We start from the raw sequence: 26,550 nt of genomic DNA on the forward strand, positions 1-26,550 counted from the left end.
CAGGCAATCTTTTGGACCGTGCTGCCTACGTGGGTCACCGTGCCGTTAGTGAGGGGCCGCACACGCAAGGCACACACGTGGGGCTCCCTGTGCGTGGGCTCTCTTGGCTCGGCCGCACGTCACGCCTCTTGTCACTTGCTCTTTGTATTGCAGCCTATTCCCCTGGTACCGTAACCTTTGTGTGGGCTTACGGTGCTACCTGCAGGTAGATCATTCCTTCCGAAGTTTGCTACCTTTGTTACGCCTAACCTGATGTGTACATGTTTTATTTTCGTATTTTTTAACAATTCCTTGCTCAATCCTTTCAAACCCAGGTTCTGGGCTATATTCAGTATTTGTACCGCTGTATTCACTGGACAGACAGGTTATTTTGTTAATACAGCTTCTAGTGATCGTAATTGTGACAATGAACATACAAATCTCCTTTAAAATGTTATTTTCCAATTTCAGTCAACAAGTCTGGCAGAGAACTTCCTGAAAACAAATAGAAACTAAATGTTGAATGGTTACAAACTTACCAGCTTGCTTACAGGTAACAATAGTTTTACTGACATATTTGCCCTTTATATACAGAATATCATAAAAAAATTAAAAGGAAAATAGTAAGGAGCAGGGGACCAAGACTATGCCACATTGCTGGCAATATATTATACAGGGATATTTCTTACTAGGGCCTATGTATCAACTAGGCTTCAATTTACATTATTACCAGTATTTTGACAGTGCTTGGAAATAAGATGCAAGTGTGCCCTAAATGTCTTACAAGCTAATTCAAACTAAATTCAGGTGCAAGTAGGTGAAAAAATGATCAACAGTGAAGGTCACCAACAGTTTGAATCTCTGCCAGTCTGCAAAAATAATTAGTGCTAATTATACCTCATTGAGTATCCTTCTTTTATTGTGAAGTACAAAACCACTAAATATGATTAGTGTCCATTAGAATAATTTGAACTAGGAAGCATATGATTTCCTAGGGTAGCTGTGCACATAATTCTAAATAGCTCTACTTTCTTCCCCTTCTGTTACTCCGCTATTACTGAGGCTATTATCCCAGGTGAAAAACCTTGGTATATACCAGCTTCCTCCAACAAAAATTCTTGGCCCTCCTTTGCTCATGTGAACTGTCTTGAATTTATGCGTAATTTATGTTTAATAGTTATGTGTAATTCATGTGTGTTTTATTCATTAAATCCAGTCTTTGCTTCCTTGCTGTTGATGACAGTGAGAAAAGCCCTACCATATGGTCAACTTTATATACAAACTGTGCAAGTCCATGGTGAATTCCCTGGATCTGTGGAACATACATATGCAATTTTCTTCTGTTTCTGCATATGGTTACACTGCAGCTCTCAAATTTGGTCTATGAATCCCTTAATTGTTCAATATAAGCTTTTAACATAGTGAACACTGTTGGATGCCTTGTACATGTCTACAAATGCCTTTTGCTAGGTGTGGGGCAAAGACCTTGGGGTGCTGGAAGGTTATTTTTTATTGCTGTAACTGTTTTATCTATGGAGAGGTTTGGAGATCACAATTTTAAGTTCTGGAAGAATATAAGAGAACACAGGGCTCCCTCTCTTTGTACTGATGCCATTTCTGCACCCTTTGCACATGAATTTCAGACTAAGTAGCTTATATGTGCTTTTATTTAAAGCCACTTCTAAGTAGTATGGAAGACCGTTTCAGTCAAAATGAATACCAAACCACTGCAATACTTCAACTGTTAAAAACCCCATACATACCAATCTGAGATAGATGGATCCAATATAAAAAAAGGCATCAATTTAAATGAGTACTTTACAATGGTAAACTTAAAACTTTTAAGCAGACTAAATCCAATTTAGTGTGGGAGCAGCAAATTGATATACAAGAGATACACAAATACAAGATCCAAGGATAATTAAAAAAAAAACACCTCACTGCAGGTTTTATGCATGCTAACTGCATTCTTGGTTATAATCTAACATCAAAAATGTTCTCCAGCTGAAAAAAGAAAGGAAAAAAAATAGTAGTTAACTTCATTAGAAACATTGTAGATTCTCTGTATTTTGAAACTCACTGAAAAAAATCAGACCTGAGAAGGATTCAGTTGCTCAGTGCTTTTATTTCACAAAAGAATGAACATCCTGGCAAACATGTAATATCAGCAGAGCCCAGGCAGCAGCAAAATTTTACTGATCTCTATGCTTTACTGGATGTTAGAAGGGAAAAAAGGTAAATTGACCATAATGTTCAGCTATAGATATTGACAAATATATCCCTGGTTTCAGTCTGTTTTAATTAAAATAGATCTTATGCTGCCTCCTGTTGGTCACTACAGAAACATCTAAAATTAGACTCGCATTACAAACCGCAGACAAGACATTCTACAGCCTGTACCTTACCTACTACCTACTACTGATCAGAGGAGGTATACAGCTTTCCTCGTGGAGTAATACCAGATAAATCTGAATCAGTAAATCTACTCCATTTTATGAATATAATGAATTTTTAACAGCAGTAAACTGACTTACTACAAATGTATTTAGAATATAGAAAATAAATTCATTAGTACATAAATAATAATCATCAGGTCTGTGCAAACATAATCAATATAAACACCTGAATAATTGATATTTATTATAGCAACTAAACCAGTATGATAACATTACCAAAGTTCCATAATGTTTTGATAGCATTCTTTAAAAATTAAGATTATCCAATATAAACATTACTGGATATTAAAATCCCACATACAATATATTTTATCTTCATGTATATTATACTGGTCATGCTTATAATGTGTCCTGTGACATAGAATAGATACTATGAGAAATATTTTGGTTACATCATTTAAGTGCAAATAGTAGATTATAACTTTACATGCAATTTGTATGTTTTAAACTTCTTACTATATTTCAGTCAGAACACAGGTAATCATTACTCTAGTCATCGACTATTTTTAGAGGAAGGTACTTTTTCATAAAGTACTGTGAAATTTGAAAAATTCAAAAAGATGTAGAAAAACTCGCTTTGCGCTAGTTCTGTGACTTTTTTTAAATTGCATAACAGCTGCGTAAAGTAGGCTGAGAAATCTATTTGATCCAGACCTACAGCAGTTACTCATGCAAGTAATCCATATTCTTCTGAGCAGTGTAGTTGACTTCACTGAGATTTCTTACATCATTAGCAATTAATCACAGGATTTGTAACATAGGCCCTTAATTCTATCATAAAGCCTTGTTTTAAGCATGGCTTTCTAACACAGCTTCTGCACTCAATTCTGCTATTTAACTCTGTATGTGGCATTGTGGCAAATGACCTTTTTTCCTACATGAGAGTTGTAATACAGGCTTACCTACATAACTGAAGCAAATTAGTACTATTTCACAGTAACTTTTCTGTAAGCAATGGTATAAAGTAACTGACACTACTACATTATTTCCTGATCACCGAGTGAGAGAGTTCAACTCCCTCTGAAATCCTTGAATGATTTGTCAAAAGTGGGAACTGATGTTCATTCCTGTGCAAATGTAGCATAGAATATTAAAGCAGTGTCTGTTTTCCAAATTAAGCTTCATTCAGTTTTCGCTATATATACTGAGTAATTTACCACATACACCATTGCTCTATCTGATGTCATATGCCAGAGGCTTATACATATAGCAAGTAGCTGGATGGAAGACTGCCCAAAAAAATATGCTGTAAGGGAAGTGCATCACCTGAAATACTGACTGACTTGCTGTTTATGTGACCCAGCAATCTGGTCATGAGAGTGGCAGTTAAAAAAACCTCGCAATTTTCTAGTCTCTTCCAATTTGCATAGCTATTTATACCCAGGTACTATGGGCATTAATATGTTACTTTTCTCATTGCATAAATTGCATACTCATATTACTCAGGTACAAGAACGACACAAAAACACAAACAAAGGAGAATTGGGCTTTCTATTCTGATGAAGTGACAAGTTGCAATAATTAATTATTAATGAAGTCTCTATGCTCCCTTGAGTAGCTTTATTAATGCTAAAACTACTGTTCTCCTATATGTCTATTTTTCTCCTGCTGTTTCAGTGAGCAGGAATAGTATTCTCCATCTCTCCTAAACTGTTCAATACATTTGCTTTGCACTAAGAAAAAGTAGTTGTGTTCCAATATAAATATGCTTGCATTTCAGCATGGTGATTGTAAAGGTTACCTAGCTACGTGCAGTCATGATTTGGAGACTCACTATGAAAAGAGCAACATAAATGTGGAAGTTGCCTGAAATACTGTAACAACAAGCTGTTTACCTCTACAGAACTGACATGCATCTTAATACAAATAAACTATTGAGTGGGAGGGTTCCACTCTATTGTTCTCCACTTGTGCATAATTTTCATTTTCACCCTTATGAAAATATTTATGATAAATGTTATCTGAATTTGTAAAGGTATCTGATAACAAATTAGAGAGTCAATCACAGACTTGGAACTTTGCATTGTGTATTGTTTAAAACAGAAGTATGTTGCTAGGCAATATTAACCTTGAAGTGTTAATACTGAGCTTGAGTTTTGCAAAAAGTACATGCAGTAGTGATGTGATAATGAACTTACCACAGTCATCTCAAGCCATAATAAAAATGTTTTAGACACCTTGCTGAATTTTGTTCACATTTAAACCTTGGAAAAGATGTGCTTAGATGTTTAGAACCATTCTGTCTGGCATAAGACAACCTTACTACTTAATGATACTTATATGCAACATAAAGGCTTCCAATATCTTACTCAAATAGAGAAAATTCTCAGGCTGTGGAAGATTACAAATGAATTTATGAAACCTAGCTAATTTCAGTGTCCTTCTGTCAGACACAGGTCCCACTTGGTATGCATGAGATCAAATTTACCTCACAATGTATGGCTAGACTAATATTAATACTAAAAGTCCGTAACAATTTTAGCGTTATAATAGCTGACTACTGAAACTTTATCAAGCAATATATTGTGTAGCATTTACCATGTAATATTTTAACACTTAGAATTGCCACTAAGTACAAGTGTTTTAATTCATTTAAACGACTATAGAAGCTAAAGGAATTCTTTCACCTCAGAAATACTATTTACTTTGGTTTTAAATATGGGAATTTATTTTTGTAACTTTGTATTTGATGTATGACAAGATACGACCTTTACCCATAGTTAACCGAAGCAACAACTAAAATTTATTTTACAGCTTGCTGTAGGTAGCACTGGAAACTTCAGAGATGGAAGACTTCTGTTAAAAAAACATCCTGAAGTGTTTTTTCATGAGTTAACAGCATGACTGAAGCAAAGATACCACATGAATCATCCATCTTGTAGAAATCTTGCCCAGCCTGCAATATGTTATCAATGTTTATCTTGCCACAGTCAATGGGATGAAAACAGAAAGTACAGCTACTACTAAGGCACAAGGATGGAGAAAAACTGGTAAAACTGAAGAGCTGAAGATAAGATGATAGGAATTATCAGACTCTTCAAGTTAGGTACCTGGTTTTAATGCTGTGAAGGTCACTTTGGCTTTTGCCTTGCTAAGGTCGTTCTAATAAGGTAAAGCTGACAATGAATTCCTATTACAGGTTTATGAATATAAACCCCCTAAATAAAACAACACTAATGTAGATTCCTTTTAAACTTCAGTTACATAGGGAAAACAGTATCACAGTCAGTTTTCTCACTCAGCGGTTTGTCTATCGGGACAACTGTGAATATTACAGAAATAATGGCACATATTACACAATGAATTCCTCATGACTACGCTGTTTTGAAAAGTACTATCATTTTGTAAATTATTCAGATAATTACAGAGAAGACTTGCATATAAAATTAAGTAATACTTTCTATATAATGACTAGCATGAATGACAATTTAATGGACTCTTCCAAAAGCAGTTCTATAGCATACAATTTAAACTGAAGATTTAAACAAAACAGTACATATTCTTCCATCTCTAAATTAATACTTAAAAATCTGTTCTAAAACTTGTGCATTTAAATAGATTCTTTTGACTCAGGAGTTTCAAAATTCTCCAGAGCAAATTGTCAGTACAGGTGACCAGGGGTCCCTATATTTATTAAACTGAATGACCTGACAGTAAAACTCAGTTAAGGCTCTTGGCATTGGTGAAACTTCTTCCCACTCGGACCTGCTACTATGGTAGACTTGAACTTCATCTGTGATTTCTTCTGGAGCATAATCACCACCTAATATATAAATTTTGTCTTCTGTCCCAACTGCCCCTGCATTAAAGCCAGCACATTCAAAAGATCCTTCCCCTTTCCAAACACAGGTTTCTGGGCAAAAACTGTAGACCTTGTAGGTGGAGAGGTCACAAATGTACAATGTACAGTTCACTGGAACGGCTTTGATTAGAGTTGCATGGAAAAACTGCCCAAACTCTGCTACAAGCTCAGACCACTGATCAGTCATAGCATTATACTTGAAGAAACAGTCAAGAGATGGATTAAAGGCATCAGTAATCTCTACTTCTGAGCCAAGAACATAAATTATACTCTGACAAGCACTTGCTTCTGGATAGTAGATACCTCTTGGTAATTGGCTTACAGACTTCCAGTCTTTGGAAAGAGGATTATAGGATTCTACATCCAAAAGACTTCGGGTTTCTTGAGCTCCTCTGGTCTTCCCACCTATTACAAACAGCTGATTTAAGGTTACAACAGATGTGTGCATTGTCCTTGGTTTTTTCATAGCTGACACTATGGAGAATTCATTACTGACTGGACAGTAGCACCAGGTTTGGTCAGTGGCATCATGAAATGGTTCAGCAATATGAAGCCTGACAGTCCTATAACAATTCCCTTTGCATCCTCCAGTTATGAATATTTTTTCTCCATAGCTAGATAAACTTGACCCTGGAAGATCAATCATGTGTGTATGTGGTAGTTCTTTCCATTTATCTGTTTTGATGTTGTAGCAGAATGTATGCCTGTTTTCTCCATCTTCATCAGTTTTATGAACAAATATATATTTTTCTGTTGTTGAAGGACGTGCGTCTGGAAATAGTCCACTAAAGTTTTGCACGCTTTTGACTGCATCATTGATTATTACCGAGCAATCGGCACTCTTAAGTAAGTGTTCTTCAGAATGTAAAAAGTCCTGCAAAGTCTTTTCAGGTAACTGGTGTAGTCTCACTTTTTTAATCAAATTAGGCAGATATTTCTGTCGTGTTTCTAAGTTGTGTTTGGTCCATTGAAGGACAGCTTTCAACACTGATTCTTCCTCAGGGACATTTAGTTCATCAGCCTCAAGACATTTTTGTAGTATCTCAAAATTCATTTCCAAAAAATCACTTGATCTGAGCAGCAAGGAGAAGTGGTGCTGTACAAAATCTAGTGCGTGATCAAATAAGCGGACGGAACCGTAACTTTCTGATAAAGAAAGCAACTGTAAGCAATTCACAAGATCAATACTTTTTACTAGAAAGTCACTGCAAGCTTTGGAAAGGAGTGAAACTTGAAGAAATGACGACAGTTGGAAAAGCATTTCCACATTTTCATTTGTTATCTCTGTTTTTCCTGTGTAAGCGTAATCAAGAAAAGCTTTCACTGCCTTGGGTGATAGATTACTAATAGTAACATTGCCATCATCTCGTTCTTTCATATTAACTTCAAACATGGCTCTGTGAATAAAATACAGAAGATACACACACAAATTAAAGATCTAGCAAACAGCAGAGAATACTGATCTGAGAAGGAGGAGACAATCAGAGGCATGTAATAAGGTGGGCAGGCTGTATAGGTCTAAAATGTGGAGATTCTCATAAGAAAGTGTGCATTTGCTTGATATGGTTGAAGAAAAAAGGGAGTGGTGGTAAGGATATATTCAGTGATGACTCATAAAATATAGCAGCACCTGTGTTTTGTATGGCTTTTCACTGAGAGCAATGAAGTCTGCAGCTCTCAATGTGAGAGAAAATGATTTTTTTTCAGGCCAGCATCAGTTTCAACAGCTTGAGAAAGAAAGGTTGATTTACAAAATATATAGTAAAAAAGCACTATGCATGAATACAGAAAATTAAGTGAAATAAGGCCTTCCAAACTGCAGGCTGAGCAAATGAAGGATGGACAATGGGTGCATTCCTCAGTAATAAAAGTACGTGAGGGGTGAAAGAGGAGAAAAAAACATGAGGAAACTTAATTCTTGCTTTTGAGTTGACCGACAGATGTATGGGTACAGGCAGATGTCAGAAAAAATGAGGTTTTGACACAGGATTGCATGACAGAATGAAACTCACGCAGAAAGTAGATTGTGACTGAATACAAAGATGATGGTTGAAATTGTGAAACAAACTACTGATCAGCACATTTGTGCAAATTTTATTACAACTCAGTACTTTATTAAAGTAGTATTATTTTTACTTATTAAAGACGTATTACTTTTACTACTTCATTAAATACGTAATAACATTTAAACTATTTCACTCAATCTTACATGGCAAGATAAAAATTTTACAAGGTGGTAAATGCTGGCAACAGAACAGTGCTGCAACACCCCTTGCCCTACCCTACCAAAGCCTAAGCATCCAGCTGTCATAGCAACAGCTTCTGAATTTGACAAAAGATGATAGTGGAGAAAGATTTACATAAATCATGAAATAATAAGTATATAATCTGGATCATTAATATATCATATATAGTTCAAGAGTATTATATCATACTTCAGTTATACAATTAGTATCTGTATAGTATGTGATTTTTAAAATCCCATACTTTTATGAAGCCAAAGGAGAAAAAAAAAATCACTGTGTATAACATACTCTTTGGGAAGTGAATGTCAGGTAAATCAGGAACTTGTCTGACCCCTGAACAAAACCATAAAATTACAATAAGACAATCATGTTCCAAATACCTTTTTGCAAAATAAATTACGATTCTTAGAATCCTTTGCTCCTTAACCCAACAGATACAATACAAATCTCTAATTACAGAGTAAAATAGCAACTGAACAATTCTAGTAGAGGGAGAACAATCTAGGCAAAGGCTTTGATTTTGAAAGCTAAAAAGTAGGAAGCTAAATGTTGCTGAATCTTTGGTTTACACAATGAAACCCAAACTAAGAGAAGTCCATACGCCAAGGAAGACAAAAGGTGTTTCATTTTAAAATTTATCTAGTGGATCTGGGTACTTTTTATTTCCTGAAGTTAGTAAATGGACCTTGCATTCCAGGACAACTTAGGAATTTGATGGCTGCTGTTGTCAACTGGTACACACAGGGAGAGGTCTCTCCTGGCAAATTTTTAACCTGAAGAGCCTGTAGGTAGTGAAAAGGACACATATGTTACCATGTGCTTAACTTCAGTTCTAAAAATAACCACTGGAAGCTATTTCATCCCAATATTCCTTTCTACCAGAGCATCTCTGTCCTGTCACGCAGTGAACACTTGAAATGCAAGTAGTTGTGTGTGCGTGTCAGAGAAAAAACAAATCTGCGCCTACAGTGGAGAAATAACTTATTTCCTCTGCATTTCTTCTTTTTTCAGTAGTCCTAAGAGCATGTATAGCCTATATTCTCCATTATATATGGCAGACGCCCACAGACCATGGCGTGCTCCAGGCCATTTGAAAATAACACTTGTCACCTATGTATGGGCAACTGAATCAAGGTCATTAACTCCTTTCCAGGAGCCCTTTCTTTTATTGTTAGAGCATCTTAGCTTTGTGTTTTAGTGAAAAGTGTGTTTAGAAACAGACTTTCTGCATGGAACTAAAAAAGGTTAGCAAGGTTCTTCATAAATTAATATCCTCTATGTGAATGATCGGTCTGGCCCTTAAGAATACATAGTTTTAAGCACCAGAAAGAAGCTCATAGATCCATTTCATTCTGAAGGGCTGAAATATGTAGTTTAGAAAAAATATAACTGTTTAAATACCTCTGAAGACTCTACTATACTGACTGCTCATATTAAACAAAATCCAGCTGTGTTCCAAAACCATGTACAATTTATCCACAATTGCTCAATGCAAGATATATTTGTAATCAGCCTGTTTTGTTTCACAATAGAAATGTGTTAAAGTACATAGACCATTGCATACAAAGTCAAACAATACCATTGCAGACCTTCAAGTATCGATATGGGCAACAGGCAAGTCTTACAAGGTACACAACTTGTGTCACTTCTACCTAACAGCAGAACCATGCACTTACTGTTTGACATTTGTATTGCAGAGTATAGACTGCTGTCTGAATCTCAAATTCATAGTCACCACGTCACTTTGGAAATACAGATGTATTTGGGGTATAGTTAGGCATGTAACACTCTAGTTATGTTTTGATTCTTTTTTTTTTTGCTACCTTATTATGATGTTTGAATGCTTTGCTTAAAACTCTGCAGGCATATGTTCAATTGTGATGATTTATTTTTTAATTTTTGTAATAAACTCCTTCCCTCCCTCCCGGAGAACTTACAATTCATTTTCTGCAAACTCATGTCAAAAATAGGTTTACCTGAAAAAATCACTGCACGCTGCCAGTACACAACGATGACAAGGAATTATTTCATCTTTCACAAGAATTTTAAAGTCAAAAAATATATTTTGTTCTCTGAACTTCTGTAGTACTTTTAGAATTTGTTGTCCATGACCTTCAGCCACTAAGGAATTGATTTTATTTTCAGGAACAGAAATTCCATTGCAAATAGGTCTGCTAATGTAATCCCGTTGATTGGCCATGGTTTCTTCAATCTATTCCTGAAACTGAAATGGAAAAATAAGTAATTGATTCTGCTGCCTTAGTATTAAAATAAATAAATAAATAAAAAATCAATACACCGTAAAACAAACAAAAAAAATCCCGGCATTGATTTTGGTTTGTAAATCCTATGCACAGTTATAAATTTGTGTTGTAAGTGACTTTTATGCTGAATTTAATTTGATAATACTTCTACTTTGCAAAATACACACACACAGCATACTTTGAAAAGTAAAATAGCTGACATATATCAAATAACAACTCTACAAATAGTACCCACCTGTAGGAATTTTCAATAAAGTCCACAGGAAGCACACCAGGGAGTGTGTTAAAATTATTAAAGGTCATTTAAAGAAAGACTAGTCCTAGGCTTACCCTCAAAAAACCCCAAACTCTCATAATTTCATGTAAAGTGATGATGGATAAGGAAAACTTCGTCACTCATTTTTAGATTCCAGAAGGCTCATCTGTATACTACAAACCCCCAAACTCAAAGCACTTTCTACAGCTTACAGTGAAAGGGAGATACAGGCAACTAGACTACCTTCTCAGTGGATTCCCATTAAGCGCTCCGGACTAAAATAACAGAATACAGACAAACACCGACAGCCTGGCCTAATCCGAGGACTGCTAGGGCTTACCAAATAGGGCCATTTAGAGACCAAATAGGGCCATTTAGAGACCAAATAGGGCCATTTAGCCTGGTGACAGTGCAACTTGGCATGTTTAGTCTATTGATACTGATTTTATCTTGTACCTCTAGTCTTGCCAGGAAGCTGTATGTTTGCTAACAGCTTTATGCTACATACTGTGAACTTCATTTACAATGGCATAAACTAACTGGCTTCAGAACTGACTTAAACTTCAGACAGTGCAAGCTCCCTTGCAGCAGCCCAGTTTTTCTCGTGAAAATCTCTATACTGAAGTGCATTGTTTGTATCATAAATAGGTCTTCACTATTTTTTACAATAAAAGTATTTTATTCCACTTTGCCAACAAAATGAAACTGTAAACCTGTGTATATTTTATTTACACCTATTTAAAGAGCTTTTTATACTGCTACAGATACATAAACTGCCCTCACTGCAAATTTGAATCAAGCCTGGCTATTTTAAAGCTTTAGGAAACATTCCAAGGTTTCTCTATTGCAGGACTTTGCTTCAAGAATTCCATTTAAAATTAGCAACAGATAATGGCCCACCTGAATTGACAAAGAAGGGGATAAAAAATTCCAAGCCAAACCCGGAAACCAGAAGAATATTGCTTTTGGGTTTTACTTTCATGAAAAGGCTTATCTGATAACGTGATACATTCAGAGCAAACTAAGCCATCAGGCAGTCTTCTTCATAGGAGTTACTTTCATAGCAGACTGATCTATACTTTATCTAGTCAGGTAGCTCCAACCACAAATAGACCTCCATGTCTCCTGGAATAGAAGAGATCCATTGATCTTGCTGCCAGCACTGGCACCCTTGGAGCAGGCATCTTCTCCTTCCCATGGCCAGACAATCTCACGTATTCACTCTTTCCATTCTAAGCCTGAGGAACTAGGAAAATACAGAAGAACAAGACCACCATTTATTCTGATAAAAGTATGGCCTCATAAACCCCAACTTCCAAAAATTATAAAGCTTTTTTGTATGTCAAAATTCTCTAGAATACCTTTTTCTTGGGAACTTAAGAGCCTGTTCCTCAAGACTGAATCTTCTAAAGCAGTTATTTCAATAAAACTGGTTTCCCACATTTGAATGAAACTTTAAAAAAAGTAGGCTTTTCACGAATTTCAAGGTTTATTTGGCATCATGTAAAGTAACACTACTTCTAAAGGAAATGTAAACCTTTTCACAAAATTCTGGAATTGATAATAGATAGTAGATGTCTTTCCACTTTTAGATGTCACTTCTATAGCAAGCTCCAACCTACAACTTGCTTTCTGTAGGTAAAATTACCCATTTCAAGAATATTCATCTTTGTATAATGAACACAGAAATATCTAATGTCATCAAGTCCACCTTTACTATTTTAGGCAAAGACATCATATAATCACTTTCATAAAAGCAATCCATGTTTCAAAAAGTTTTCTTTTACATCACTATTTCCACAGAAAGACTACCCAAGTACACTGGTGCCAAGACTGCAAACCTTGTTTTAAATACACAGTCAATTTACTAATGCTTACATATATTCGTTCTTTTGTCAAAACTGTCGTTTAATTTTCCTTTGTATATTTATTCTTGTAATTCTAAAGAATGTTGATATCCTCTCAACTTTTGTTAGAATGAACTGTCAAACTTTTGAAGGTCCATTTAGAATACCGAATTTTTGTTTTCCTTATTATTTCTTGCAGTTTTCTCTTCATCCACTCCAGTCTGATCTCGTATTTCTTTCACTGATATCAGATTTGTTGTACAGCATTACGATTAAGATCTCATCAGTGTCTCACTAGTCCAATTTGTAGGTCACCCAGTGCATCCTAATCTTAATCTGTAACAGCAGTGTCTCATTTTTTATTAAAAGCAAATTTCAGCAGCGTACCTCTAATGTTTTTGTCCCTCATTAAGGACAATACTAATGAATACTGTGCTATAGCTCAGCCTAATTCACCCTCCCCTCCATTAAAAAAACAAATGTTAAAAAAAATTCAATTCTCATCTCCCTTGTAGCCAATTCCTGGTTTATTTGATAATTTTGGTACTTATTTACCAGTTTACTGGATCTGTTAATAATTTTAGCCCTCAAAAATATCTTAACCATCAGCTAAAACTTGGTATGTTAAACAAGGCCAACAAGCAATTATAATTATTTCATGCATTCTTCTACAAAGCCATATGAATTAATCAATAGTTATAAATATTTGATCAAGTTACTGACAAAAGGGTAAAAAACGGAGGATGCAGACATATGTTGTGTAGGTCTGGACTTCAGGAAAGCTGGGCCACAAGCCTCCTTATATTTGTTCCACTTACTTCCATAGGATTCCAGTTACAAAGTCTGTCTTCATGTGGACTACCAAGAACCAAACTCTAGTAGATGGTTCATTAGAGTTGGGATCTCCTACTTTTGTTTCTTAACATACAGCTATGTGCCATACAGCACCTCATGGCAGGCAAAGGCTATATACTCAAGCCCTTTTCCATCATCTGACCCACTGGGCACTTGTCACACAATTAGCTTTCCAGTGTCTCCTGTAACATCATGGATCAGACCCCGAGTACTGCTGTACCGTTACTGGTTATTGCCTGCAGTGACATCAAGTGTGTTCTCTGGTGTGACCGAATTCAAGCTACCCTACCATTTGACTCAACTTCACTGCTTGCGTACTGAACGTTTACACATCTTACACAAAAACCCCGCAAACCTCTAAACAAAACCCCCTTAAAGTTAATACATTTGCCCTGTTTTTCTGCTTGAAAGTCACACCAAACAAGTGCCCGGTTGGCCATTACAGTGAAATTGGATACACACTTCAAAGTTATTAAGGTCAACCCGACATAATACATGTCTGGGGAGATACACGTACCTCTAAAACCTATCTGTACAGATCTCCAGTTGAGGGGCAAGGCATTCTGCACATCTGATAGTTAAGTGCCAAGAAATGGTCAGCCTACGGACAGCCGCAAAGCAGCTAGCAGTTGAACAGGAGGAGGATGGGGATGATAAGCTAATTTGGGTGATTACAGTGTATGAACTAAGTGACCACCTGGGAGCTCTGAGGGTAAAAGCATTCTTACGGTCTGTCACAAAGCCCACTAATAAGGACCCAGACGTCATTAGTTCTGCTGTTCACAAGACCCCTCTACTTTAACACTGGCTTTTCCCCAAGACGCTAAGTGGTAGAGCAGCCCGGAACATAATGAGCTTGTTGATCCAGATGCCAGGTAACCACACTGAGAAGGCTGATAAACCCATAGTCAAAATATGGGATAGACGCACATTCCTATTAGTAGTTTGTAATCTACTGGTAAAAAGCTGCAAGAAAATGTTTAACTGACCTTAATACTTGTATACCAGGCAAACAGCTGCCAAAAACGCTCACTGAATTTCTAGAGGAATTCTTTTACTTCACCAATGCTAATTTTCCCTTTACAAAGATAGTTTTAAGGCTTAACATATTTATAAAGATTTTCTTAGTCCTGCTTAGACATAATTATTCTGTATGTGGAAGAAGCTGAAATGTGTAATTTATTTGTTTATACTTACCCTTATCCTTCAGAAAGCCCAACTCCCCCTTTCAGTACAAATTTCATAACCTGGATATTTGTTGAATCCTAGATACTACACTATAAGACCGTAAATGCAGCATACTGTTAAACTTATATAGGAGTCCAAAACCATCCAGGACAACCATTTTCAGAATATCTCAACAGGCATACACTAAAATCATAATTACTGCAATATGCCTCCTAGAAAAGGTGTTCCTATCCATTCCGCCAGATTTGAAACAGCAGAGCAAACAGAACTGCTGAGTGAGCTTTGAGCAGAGATGAACTTTTGTTTGCGCAGGGTCTACTGTAGTTCTCACCAAAGCATCCATCAAAACATACTCCTATAAAGTGCATATATTCATAAACACACTTGCTGAAAAGATTTCACTAAACCAACAGACAAAATAGTCATAGATGTCGTGACTGACAGATAAAATGGTTACAGAAGTTTAAATGTGCTAATTAAGTTCAGAATGGTATAAGATGTGCAATTAATTCTAAGTGACTAACAGAGGAGAACCTATAAAACAAAGGAGTGTAAGGGATTGTGTATTAAGAATGGAGCACAAATACACAGATGAGGACATAGGGTACAAAATGCCGCTGGAGAAAGCTTACACCAAAGTATGTTGATCACTTCATAATATTAAGATAAAAATATAGATAGATACAAATGTAGGTGACTTTGTAATAGCCTAGGGGATGTAGTTTTGTGAAAGTATTGCACATACCGAAGTATTTTGTGTACGTAAGTTACCACTTTGTCAGGAAAGGCATGTTAGGGCTTGCCTGCCAATAAACATGACCAAACCTTTGTAATGGGACTGAAGCCTGAGACTGTTCCCAGCACAACAGACATCACCCTTACATTACAACCCATTCAGACAGTACAACTAACATTCTGTGTGCAGATGTTCCCTCCTCTATCAACACAGCTGGCAAAAAGTCTAAACCTGTACTTGGTACTTCACTATTTACAAACAATTTTAAAACAATTTATCTACTTTATCTCAAAGCAGCATATAGCTGTGCTACAGCACTCTCTCACCAATTAAAACAAACAAACAAACAAACAAACCATTATTTTTTAGTATTTCTTAGGAGATATGAGAAATAAATTGTTCTTCAAGAGAACATTACCTTGGACACTTAGCCTTCTCCCAACATGGAGAATATGTCTTACTAGACAGCAGGATTTTAAAAAGAGAAATCTTAAAATGCTGATATTTTACAGCATACTTTATGCACCTAGAAAGAATTAAGACCAACAAAGATAAAGAAATTGTATATATTTCTCTAGAAAAGTTTTAGATTTTTTCCCCTACAAAATTCAACTGTATAGTTAATGTAAGTTTTGAAAAGGTGAAGGAGAGCATTTTAAAATCTATTATTAAAAGTAAGTATTATATTATTAAGTCTACTATATACCCATCTCTAGATGATCTTCTGTTTTCACTCCTTATCTATTCAAATGTGGAGAAATTAGTAATTTGTTAACAATTTTTAAAGACACCATTCCCCACTGAACACCTAATTTAATATTCAGCAAGATGAATATGAGTGGAACAGGTATCTAAAGGATTTGGTGACATTTCTAATTGTGGACTAAAAAGACAAGAGTGGACTGAAATGTAATTAAATCAAAAGTACTAAGTTCAAAGTTCTGTACTTTTATATTGTATTATTGTTTTGATTGTCATTGAGTGTCTAATACTCAAAACAGACAGTAACAGAACTCCAGGTTCCTGTCTGGAAATAGCAATGCAACTGAGTCTCACGGCTTTTCACAAATAACTGAACTTCAAAGAAAATTAATATTCAGTTAATCATTTTTAGACCATTAAAAAAGATGCATGTGACATTCTAAGACATTTAATCCACAAAAGTGGCATTTATCAATAATGTATGTTGAGACAGTATTCTGAGAAGGAAAGGTGACACAAAGGCTTTGAAGCTTTCGGTTCTTTAGAAGTGATTGAAAAAGAAAAAAAAGGGCACAGAAAAAAACCCAGCATGGTACTAGCAGGAAGCAGTGAACTTGCACCAATTCCTGGAGGCATTCCAAAAGTGGAAGATTCCCTCTCTGCAAGCAGTTATCTTTAATTGCAAATCCTCTGACAAACATATGAATCTATTAAGATAAAAAAAAAAAAATGACTTAGAAGAACTTAAACTGACTGGAATTTATCCTAAAGCTAAATTTCTCTAAATCATCGAGTTCCTTTGGAAATTATTTTTTTAGCAAAAAAGTTCAAGAACTGTAATTTTCATTTTCAGAAAAAAATTGGGAATGAAAATGCCATGCTGTATTTCTAAATCTGGCAAAAATAATAACTGCAAATTCTGGAAGAAGAAAGAACTGCTTTTACTGGGTTCCGAAGCCCATCATTTCTGTATGTGATCAAAATACGTGTTTTTTTTCAAAGCATACATGCAATATTGAGTATACTTATAGAATAATTCAGTATAGATTATTATCATTCCATATTTTACTTGTAATAAAAATGTGGTTTTCTACTGAATTTATTCATATCACACATTATACAGTGTATCTTGAATGTCAGTCTGCACAGATGCTTATTTTTATATTTTTTATATTTTTTATAAAAAAAATAGTCAATAAATCCGCTAGTAAAAAAAATGCTACATCTAAGTCTCTCTAAGTAGAAAGCATGACCAAGTCAAGCCTATTAATCAAACCTGAAGGTTTTTTTGCAACTAGGTAAGATTCACATCCATTAGTATTATCATGTATCAGTAACTAAATATAGATATGGCCACAGATTCCTCTTCAAAGTGTGCGGAATACAATGCTTGAAACATAAGCCCCAGCTACAATTCGATATTGCTGAGCAGCATTTTCCTGGGGGCAGGGGGGGTTGACTGCTGTATTCTCCTGTCAGTTAACTTTGTCTTTGGATAATAAATAAGGGAGTACATAGGACATCCTTCGCTTGACCAAGTCATAAAGAGAAATGGGAATCATATTTAAAAATAAGTGAATTATACTATTGATTCCTTGCTGAAACATTTTCCCCCAAAACATTACTTCCATGTTTAAAATATTTTGCAAAGACCTAGACCTACCTATACCCAGTTGTAGCTGAGACTTACTCTAGGCAGAAAGACAGCACAGTTCTGATGGCCTGTGTAGAATCAGCACTTTTTCACATTAATAGGGGGCTGGGAATGCTAAATCACCAAAAAAAAAAAAAACCAAAACAATGAGAGATTCTATGAAATCCCTGAAATAATGTGAATTTCAGTATTTTTGCATCATGTGTACATGGTCAATAACTGTTAAAGCATAAGTATTTCTAAAGGCAAGCAACAGAAAGGAGGGTTGTAGATTTTCAACCAGACCCTAAATTTTTGGCCATGGCACAACCTCAAAACCAAAGGGTAAAGAATACGATTACCTTGGCCTGTAATCGAGGGCACAGGGGAACCCAGTTCTGTTAACCACTACAGTTCTTAGCAGAACAAAGGCACAGAATATAAAAGGCTTTTGTTGGGCCATACTCTCTAGAAGCCAGACTCCTGCCGGGGCGATGCCGCACTTGGCAGCCGTGTGTGCACAACCGTCCCCGCAGTGCCAGGCAGCACCGGGCAGCACGGCCAGGGAGTGCACAGGCCGCCGCCGCCGCCGCAGCGCCCGGCGTGTGCCAGGTCTACCCGGGACGGTTCCTCAGGACCACGGATGCGCTAAAGATAACGATGGGCACAGAGGCACCGGGGGGAACGATCTGCTGTTAACCGATACCGGTACCACGGAGACCCGCCAACGGACACTATCCCCGAGGGCACAAACGCGGCCTTGTCTCGCACAATGCCGGGGGCAGCCAGAAGCTACAAGGAAAACACGTTGTTTTTGTCATGGCCGCGGTTAAGTGCCACCCCCGACCGCGTCAGCGTACACCCAGCCCCGGCCCGCCCCTGCAGCCCGGCAGCGTCGCCCCCGCCCTGCCCGCCGGAAGGAAGGTGGCGGCCTCCCGCCGCTGCTGAGCATGCCCGGGCCGCCCGCGCATGCGCCCTGCGGCGCCGCCGTTCATTCTAAGGGACTAATTCTGACGGGACAGGCAGGATGGTGCAACGGGCTTCCCCTCCTCTCACAGCGCGACCGCGGGGCCCGGCTACGGGATGTGGCAGTCTCCAGCGCCGCCGCTTCTCCGCAGCCGGCGAAGAGCTAGTTCCCCCCGTTAGCGCTCCCTCCGAACAGCGCGCACCCACCTGCAGCCAACACCAGCAGCTCACCGACCAGTCTGGCCCACCCTCCGCAGCAGCGTCGCCAGCAGATTGGTCTCTTCCGGTGTCATTCTCCCCCTTCTTGCACTCGGAATGGTTCCCCCGGCCGTCAATCCAGATGAAAGCCCACCCATCCTCCCGAGCGGGTTCCTCTCTAGGCTCTGTGACGACACCACGGGTATAGCTTAGCCGCAGGCACCGCCTTTCCCCCGATACGTCGGAACCTGGCGCATTCCCCTGTCACTCACAGGGCACCCTGATATCGGATTGGCTACCTCGCCTCGACCGCAGGTCCCTCCCTCCCACCGAAAGGCGCATGCGCGGGGTGTGCCGCTCTGTCGCGGCGGAGGGGGCGGGGCGAGGGCCTCGCTGCCGTTGGACGGCGCTGGGGTGCGCGGTCGCGTCGCGTCGCGTCGCTATGGGGAGCGTGCGCTGGGCCTTCCCCTGCGGCGCCTGGCGCCCCTGCCGCCAGGAGTGGCTGCTGGCGGCGCAGCTGGTGCAGCCCGAGGAGAAGGACCGCATCGGCCAGTTTGTCTTTGCCCGCGATGCCAAAGCCGCTTTGGTACATGCTGGCGGGGGGGCGGGCCCGGCGGGGGGCGGGGCCCCTCCCTCAGGGCTGGCGGCGTTAGTCCGCGGGCGGCACTCCGTGGGACCGAGCTGCCCGCAGCCGCCTCTCTCCTCCGCCGCTGCGGGCGAGTGCGGGCCCCGCCGTGGGTGTCCCTGCCCCGCCGTGGGGGAGGCTGCCGGCGGGCCCTCGGGGCACGGGCGGGGGTCGCTGGGCTGAGGAGCCGCCTCTGGCTCCGCTCGTGGTACCGGCACCGGCCTTTTCCCGTGGGGACGTGGTTGTCTCCGCAGATTCAGTATGGCTCAAATTTCTGATTTCTTGTAGGGAAGCATGCCCTGCAAGGGCATTTCAGGGAAGTAAACGCACTACAAAGTGTTAATTGCCAGCTCTGCTTCGCTTAGGAGGAGGAAGGGATGTTTGCAGTCAGCTATTAGTGGTTATTCTGAAAGAATTCACAGGTCTGACGATGTTAAGTTACAAAACTCAACCATTTTTATAAGAGGCAAAATCAATGTACTGTAGGAGACTGTACGCGAACACAGTAGCTAACATGTAAGCAAATAAAGCTGTTTTACATAATTTAGGTTTTAAATAGCATATAATTGTGATAATACCGACTTCTGCTAATTAGGCTATAAGGAGTTCCTCATCGTTTTTAACTGTTTAGTATTTCATTTAGCACTGAAATAGCTGAATGAGTGTTCTGAAAGGAACGCTGTTCAGACAGCTTTACTGTTCAGTGTGGTATAAAAAGTACTCATCTGTGCAGTAAAGTATCCTAAGTAAGTAAGGAAAAGAAGGACCTATTTTATGTGATTTTTCCAGTGTGGGACTGCTTTTTGTTGGGTCTTGTGTTGTCTCTGTGCTGATAGTGATGACAAATGTATTCTATACTTGTGTCTGGTGAACTCTTAATTACATTTACTTGACACAGGCTTTTATAAAAGGGAGAAATATAAATAATTTGGCTAAAATACAGTCTTATTTTGTGTCAGCAATAATGAAGTGACTTTTTTTTTAGACAAGTGGTTTTCTAGCAACCACAGATATTTTGCACACAGCCTAATAGCTCTGTACGAATCACTTCCATTTTATTTCATAGGCTGGTCGCCTGCTGATACGGAAATTAATTGCGGAAAAGTTGTGCATACCTTGGAATGAAATACACTTGCAAAGGACTTCAAAAGGAAAACCTTTCCTGGCAAATAACGAATTCAGTATCTATTCAAATTACAACTTCAATGTCTCTCATCAAGGAGATTATGCAGTTCTTGCAGCTGAGCCTGAGCTTCAAGTTGGCATTGATATTATGAAGACTAATTTACCAGGTAATGCATTATGGTGACCAAAGCAGATTCTATAGTGTTTAAGTGCTGAATGTTTTAATGTTTCCCAAAGAACCAATCTGTGTCCTAGAAATTTAGTGTAATTAGAAGAGGGTGTATGAATGTATTGTGTATTTGCTTTTTTATAGTTAAATGCAGTCCTTATTGTTTATTTTGGCTTTTCTGTTACGCCAGTGAAGGATATATTTCCAGTTCAGAAAAGCAGAACCCTGGAAAAACAAGGTCACGAATCCTGCTATGATATTGGTATCTGCAAATACCTTAACTAACAGGTTTGCTGTCTGTTAGGTGGTAGTAGGGACAACTTTCAAAGTAGGGACAGTGGGTTCCATCCCCATGTATAGACTATGACTGTTGCTCCCTTGTCCCATAAGCATGGACATTATATGTGTCAACACCAGGCCCAGTACTGCAGCGAACTGGCAGTTGTTGGCCTATTTATTTGTATGAATTGTTGCACTAACCTGACTATATTAGTGAACTATCAGAACTGAAATTATAAAATAGAATTATAGCAAAGTGCATATTTAAATACGGTTTTATGGAGATAATTTAATTTACAAATATTCATTGATGTGTGACTGGGTTAAAGGAGAAACATACCACGATTTGCAATTTATGGGGATTTTAGTTTTTTGAGAATGTTTAACCAGATAGCTATGTTCTTACAAATCTCTTGGCAGTCTTCAATTTGCCCAGTATTTTATGCTGCAAAATAATTTGTGTAAGGTAAAGATTCAAATAAACCTTGACTAGATAACTTCCTCTCCGATTGCTTTACACCTTTTTAATGATTATTATAAGCGTACATTTTTGGATTGGCACGTTTAGCTAAGATGCAGAAAAGTATTACTGCAATCGAAAGTGAAGGTCTTCCTTGTGACTCCCATCCATCTGCTCTAGACTCTCCCTCTACAAATGGTGGTCAGCATGTGAGGCCACACCATGGAGGGGTGTACCCACACCAGAGCAGTTGTAGATTTTGTGGCAGAAGCTGGCCTGTGGGTAAGGCTGTGCTGGAACAGGTGCACTCCTGAAGAGATTGCAGTAATGCAGGGCCCAAATACCAGATAAAGCTCGAGGCTGGTGCTTTTATCATAGCTCTACCAGGCAAAACAAAACAAAGTGGTGTCCCAGCTGTGTCTCCTCCCAATGTCTTGCACACCCTCAGCCTATTTGCCTGGGGGTGACAGAGGGACAGAGAAGACCTTGATGCTGTGCAAACACTTCTGATACTGGTGTGCTATCAATGCTGTTTCAGGCATAGATCTAAACCACAGTGCTGTACAGGCTGCTATGAAAAAAATGTAACACCCAGGCCCATTACCCTTGGAATACTTTGGCTGGGCTTGCCACAGGCCTTACTGCTAACTATTCATTTTTAAAAGCTTTACCTGGTTGAGCAGGTAGATAGTGAAAATCAAAAGATTCAAATGTTTTTATTTTAAGCTTTTCTCGGGAAATTAAAAATGGGAAGTAATTTATACATGTTATATATGGAGGTAATGATGTCTTCCGCTCTGCTGGCATTTTATGCAGCTGGAAATATAGCTGGCATTTTAAAGACGCATTGCTGATATCCAGCTGACAAGGCTTATGCAATGTGTTAAGCTCTCTTTCTGAAAGCAGGAGACAATTGTGGAGACTTATGTTTACATTTAGGTTTAGAAATGTGTATTTATATTACTTCTCTATTTTGGAATACAATACATTGAACTTTGTAAGGGAATGCATTCTTGGTTCTTTTCCAGTTAATAGAAAAAAATCTTTCAACTTCAATATTAGCTGACTTTATTTTAAAAAAATCCCAAAACCTCACCTCTACTGCTTCCTTTCTCTTGTATTTTTTACTTACTTATTCACTATTCCTTTCTTATTTCCTTCATGTGCAATTGCTTAAATGGTGGATAACTCAATGTCCGTTGATTTATTGCTCATTCTACAGGCAGTGTCAGAAGAAATGAAGGTTCTTTTACCTTGTGTCTGAATGTATTCTTCATTCAGGGTCTCTAGTCACTGCTGTCATAAGAGCTGTAGAATCAAAGTTAGGTCATCAGTATATGTTGCCACTTGTTCTTAGTTATGCCTGCTAAAGTTGACTAAATTTAGGGGAAAAAATGTCTTGAGTTCATCCTATTAATGATGTTTTGGTTCCTATTCTGCTTCTGTCATGCAGCTTTTTGATTGCCTCTCCTAGGGTTTCCAAACAACAATATGAAGCTGAAGTTCAAAGGAGAATTTGGTGTTGGGGAAAGAGTTGAATCTCAGGAGAAATGTAGGAAAAGCGATGAAATCGGACTGGGTTTTTAGTTAATTAAAATGACTGTTTAGAGACAACATTCAGTTCTTAACTTCTTTGGTGGCACTAGAGGCTCCTGCCAACATGTCATAGAACTGTGGACAGTAGCAGTCATGACCTCTTATGATAAAGGAAATGCTGCCACATCCCCCTGGGGAACTGCACTCAGCAGCAGTGTGGATTTTATCTGTGAATATGAGCTGGTGAGAGTAAGTAACGCTTTGAGCTCTGATACAAGCAGGCTTCAATGGTTTTACCTGTAGAGAGAAAAATGATGGCTGTTCTGGAGGTGTTCGTGATTCCGAGGGCTAAATGATGGAATTAAATTGGTGCTTTTGTAACAGTGATACTGAAAAACTATGTATCCAGATGCCCAATCTGAAACAAGCTAGTGACAGATGCAGCCTGCTGGGATTCCTGAACATAGGTCCTTTATCTGTCTTGAACCATGGCTACTTCATCCACCTCTCCCTCTTCCATCAGAGATCTAGGTATCTATTAAAAGTGAAGAGGGGTATTAGGGCAAGTCACCGTCTCCACAATCCGAGTTTATGGTGGCAAGCTTTACAGTGTATATAGAGGAGTACAAAATGCATCATTGCAAAATTTCCAGCTTTCTTTTCTAATATCTCAAGTTCCGCAGCTAACGTAGTCTCTGTCCTGAAGTAATTTAGCTGTCAACAGCTTGCATGCATGTTTTTATCTTTTGATAAGGAGAGAAGGGAACCTGTCATTATGCATAAGAAATAACTATCATAAAAGTATGTCAACACCTGGTTGTGCAGTTGTTTTCTGCATTATGTAACTTTACATAAATATTTGTGAATTAAATAAAAAAATACTAGGTTCAAAATTTTACAGAGGTTTTGTTTATGGCCATATGTCTTCCTTTTTGGAATTATAATTTGTATTTTTGGAAAAGAAACATGATAGTAATGAAAATTTACCAATTGCACGTGGGAAAGTGAGCCAACAAATAAGCAATATTAAAGATAGAATTTTAAGATATAGTTTCTGTAGTATGAACTAAAGCTAGCGTCTTTTCACCTAAAATTTTTCTAAGAAAGTTTTTTGTCTTGGTAGAATTTCCTGGAGCTCTCTTTAATGCTGTGCTATCAATACATAGCTTTTGAGTTTACCACCGATATTGTTTTACCTGGTAGTACCACTGAGCGGTGCTCTTGCTCTGCAGTTGCTAAGTACATTGTATTTCTGAGAGTCAATCCGCTATAAATCTCTTTTTCTGGAATAACTGCAAGGACAAATAGTTCCCTATGTACAAAATACATTACAGTAGATTTGTTTTGGTTTTATATATTTATTTATTTTAAATGCTTGTTTAAATACAAAGTGCTTCATCTTGTGATGTTATCCAACAGAATCTTGATTGAGGTCTCCAGTATTCTAGTTCTTATATTCCCTTTATTGTCCAGCTACTGAACAAAATATGCAGAGCAAATACACAAGAGAGTATCATGCAGCTGAAAGTTTTGGGAAATATGCTATTAAATTGGGTGCTAGAATGTAACAGCAAGACCTGGTACAATAGCCATTTCATGTCACATCAGTGCTATTTTCATTTTACTCATGAGCCATAAGAAGCTGCCTCTTTCCATATTACTTTTGCTGCATTATTAAAACCTGAAAAAACTACTGCAAGACATAGTCTTCTTCAAAGGTGAAGGCAGGCCACACAAGAAGCTAGTCTTAGCAATGCAAGTAGAGACAGTTCTACAAAAGTTCCCCAGGTATGCAACAGTTTATCACCTTTTTTCCTGTATTCAGATATTGAATAAAATAATGTAGTGAAGGTAGAAAAGGAAGATTTCTTCTTTAGGTATTGTGTGTTGCTGCCACAATAAAATAAAACAAAAAAAAACCCCACAGACCAAAAAGGGTTTTCCAGCAGGGTATTGCACATTTAAACCAGGCTTTTAATTTACTTATTTTGGAAGAATTACAGAGATCAATGGTTTGTGGTTTTTTCTTCCTTTTAAATCAGTTTAAGATGAACTCTTGAATAATTTGGGAAAATGCACACTGTACTGTAATTTTTTTTTATGGAAGTAACTGTGGACATTGGCAAGTACTACTAACTCCTGCAGAAAAACTCAGCTTGTGATGATGTGTTTGATTTTGAACTTATGCACAAGAAATTTTGCAACAAGTGTCAATGTGGTTTAAGTGGTGTGTGGGATGCTGGATTTACCAGTCACTTAAACTCTGTAAAGCAGAACATTTTCAGAGACCTAGGAAATAAGTATTGCTTAATAAAGATTACTTCAAGCATTTGAAAAAGGTTTAGATCTTAGATTCAAGAGCTTTCCTGCTGTGCAAGTGAATTTTCAGTAGTGCAATTTTTTAGCTTCGATGGAATTACAAAGGTAAATAAATTAACAGTTTGTTCCTGGTCTTTCATAATCAGCTTGCAATCTTTCTTACCTATTGCATTATAGTTATTTTGATCCGGACCGCTCCAATCTCAGCGTAATTCCAGAATTAAATATTTGACATGCAATAAATTTGCTTTTCTCATTAATCTTTCAGGTTTATGGTAGGTTTGCTTATTAAAAGACACAAAAGGGTAAATTTTCTGCATGTGAATTTTATGGAAAATTAATTTGATCTAAAAATACTTCCTGAAATGCTTTTTAAAGAAGGTAGGCAGTTATGTGCAAATACCTGGTTGTTTGAAAATGTGTTTCTTTGCGGCAAAGAAATACAAACAGAACTTAACTAATTTTTCTCTTTTTATTCTCATTATTCCATCATTCAGGTGAGATAATACAAGAGGTGATAAAGACCTTCAAATCAGAGATATGTCACACATGAACCAGGGTTTCAAAGTTCCACTCAAAGAAGCTACGTGCTAAACATAAGTCTAGCTAGTGGAGGAAAGCTCTTTCTCTTCAGCCAGTTATAAACTTTGTGCCGTTTCTTTTGCTAGTCTCAAACTAAATTGAGAGTTAGGCACACCTACAGCATAGTTAAGATATTTGGCATGTCTTTTATCTAGCAGCCATGCTCAAGATTTTGAACTTGTAATGCTTTTTTAATGCTGCTTTTCACCTTTTGCAGTAAGAATTTCTTGATCTAGAAAGAAGTACCAAACCAGATTGTTCCTGGGAGTGCTCCTGTCCTTGCAGTGCCCTAACCAAAGTTTTAACTGCTTTTGTTTTTATTGCTGT

At 38.0% G+C, this 26,550-nt stretch overlaps 2 protein-coding genes across 10 annotated transcripts in view; one reads left to right on the forward strand and one right to left on the reverse strand.

Annotated features, from left to right (window-relative positions):
• Positions 1–2,084: 2,084 nt before the first annotated feature.
• Positions 2,085–19,398, reverse strand: KBTBD3 (kelch repeat and BTB domain containing 3). Of its 7 annotated transcripts, XM_055701715.1 has the most exons (5): positions 19,138–19,397; positions 18,327–18,756; positions 11,904–12,249; positions 10,460–10,707; positions 2,085–7,634 (listed from the first exon to the last, which is right to left on the reverse strand). In XM_055701715.1, exons 4-5 carry the CDS (start codon positions 10,681–10,683, stop codon positions 6,014–6,016), a joined length of 1,845 nt encoding a protein of 614 aa, XP_055557690.1. In that variant the 5' UTR covers positions 10,684–10,707; positions 11,904–12,249; positions 18,327–18,756; positions 19,138–19,397; the 3' UTR covers positions 2,085–6,013. The 7 variants fall into 7 exon arrangements, with proteins under 7 accessions (XP_055557690.1, XP_027671714.1, XP_055557691.1 ...); XM_027815913.2 differs by lacking the exon at positions 18,327–18,756; XM_055701716.1 differs by lacking the exons at positions 18,327–18,756; positions 19,138–19,397 and adding an exon at positions 16,048–17,472.
• A 111-nt stretch (positions 19,399–19,509) lies between these two features.
• The window catches only part of AASDHPPT (aminoadipate-semialdehyde dehydrogenase-phosphopantetheinyl transferase), a 37,056-nt gene continuing 30,015 nt past the window's right edge, over positions 19,510–26,550 (forward strand). For all 3 annotated transcript variants that reach the window (XM_055702455.1, XM_055702456.1, XM_055702457.1), the window contains exons 1-2: positions 19,510–19,714; positions 20,820–21,045. In XM_055702455.1, the coding sequence (XP_055558430.1) occupies positions 19,571–19,714; positions 20,820–21,045 (370 nt within the window). In that variant the 5' untranslated portion in view covers positions 19,510–19,570. The remainder of the gene's footprint in view (positions 19,715–20,819; positions 21,046–26,550) is intronic.

Source organism: Falco cherrug, chromosome 2 (genome assembly GCF_023634085.1).
Source record: "Falco cherrug isolate bFalChe1 chromosome 2, bFalChe1.pri, whole genome shotgun sequence".
NCBI classification, from domain to species: Eukaryota; Metazoa; Chordata; class Aves; order Falconiformes; family Falconidae; genus Falco; species Falco cherrug.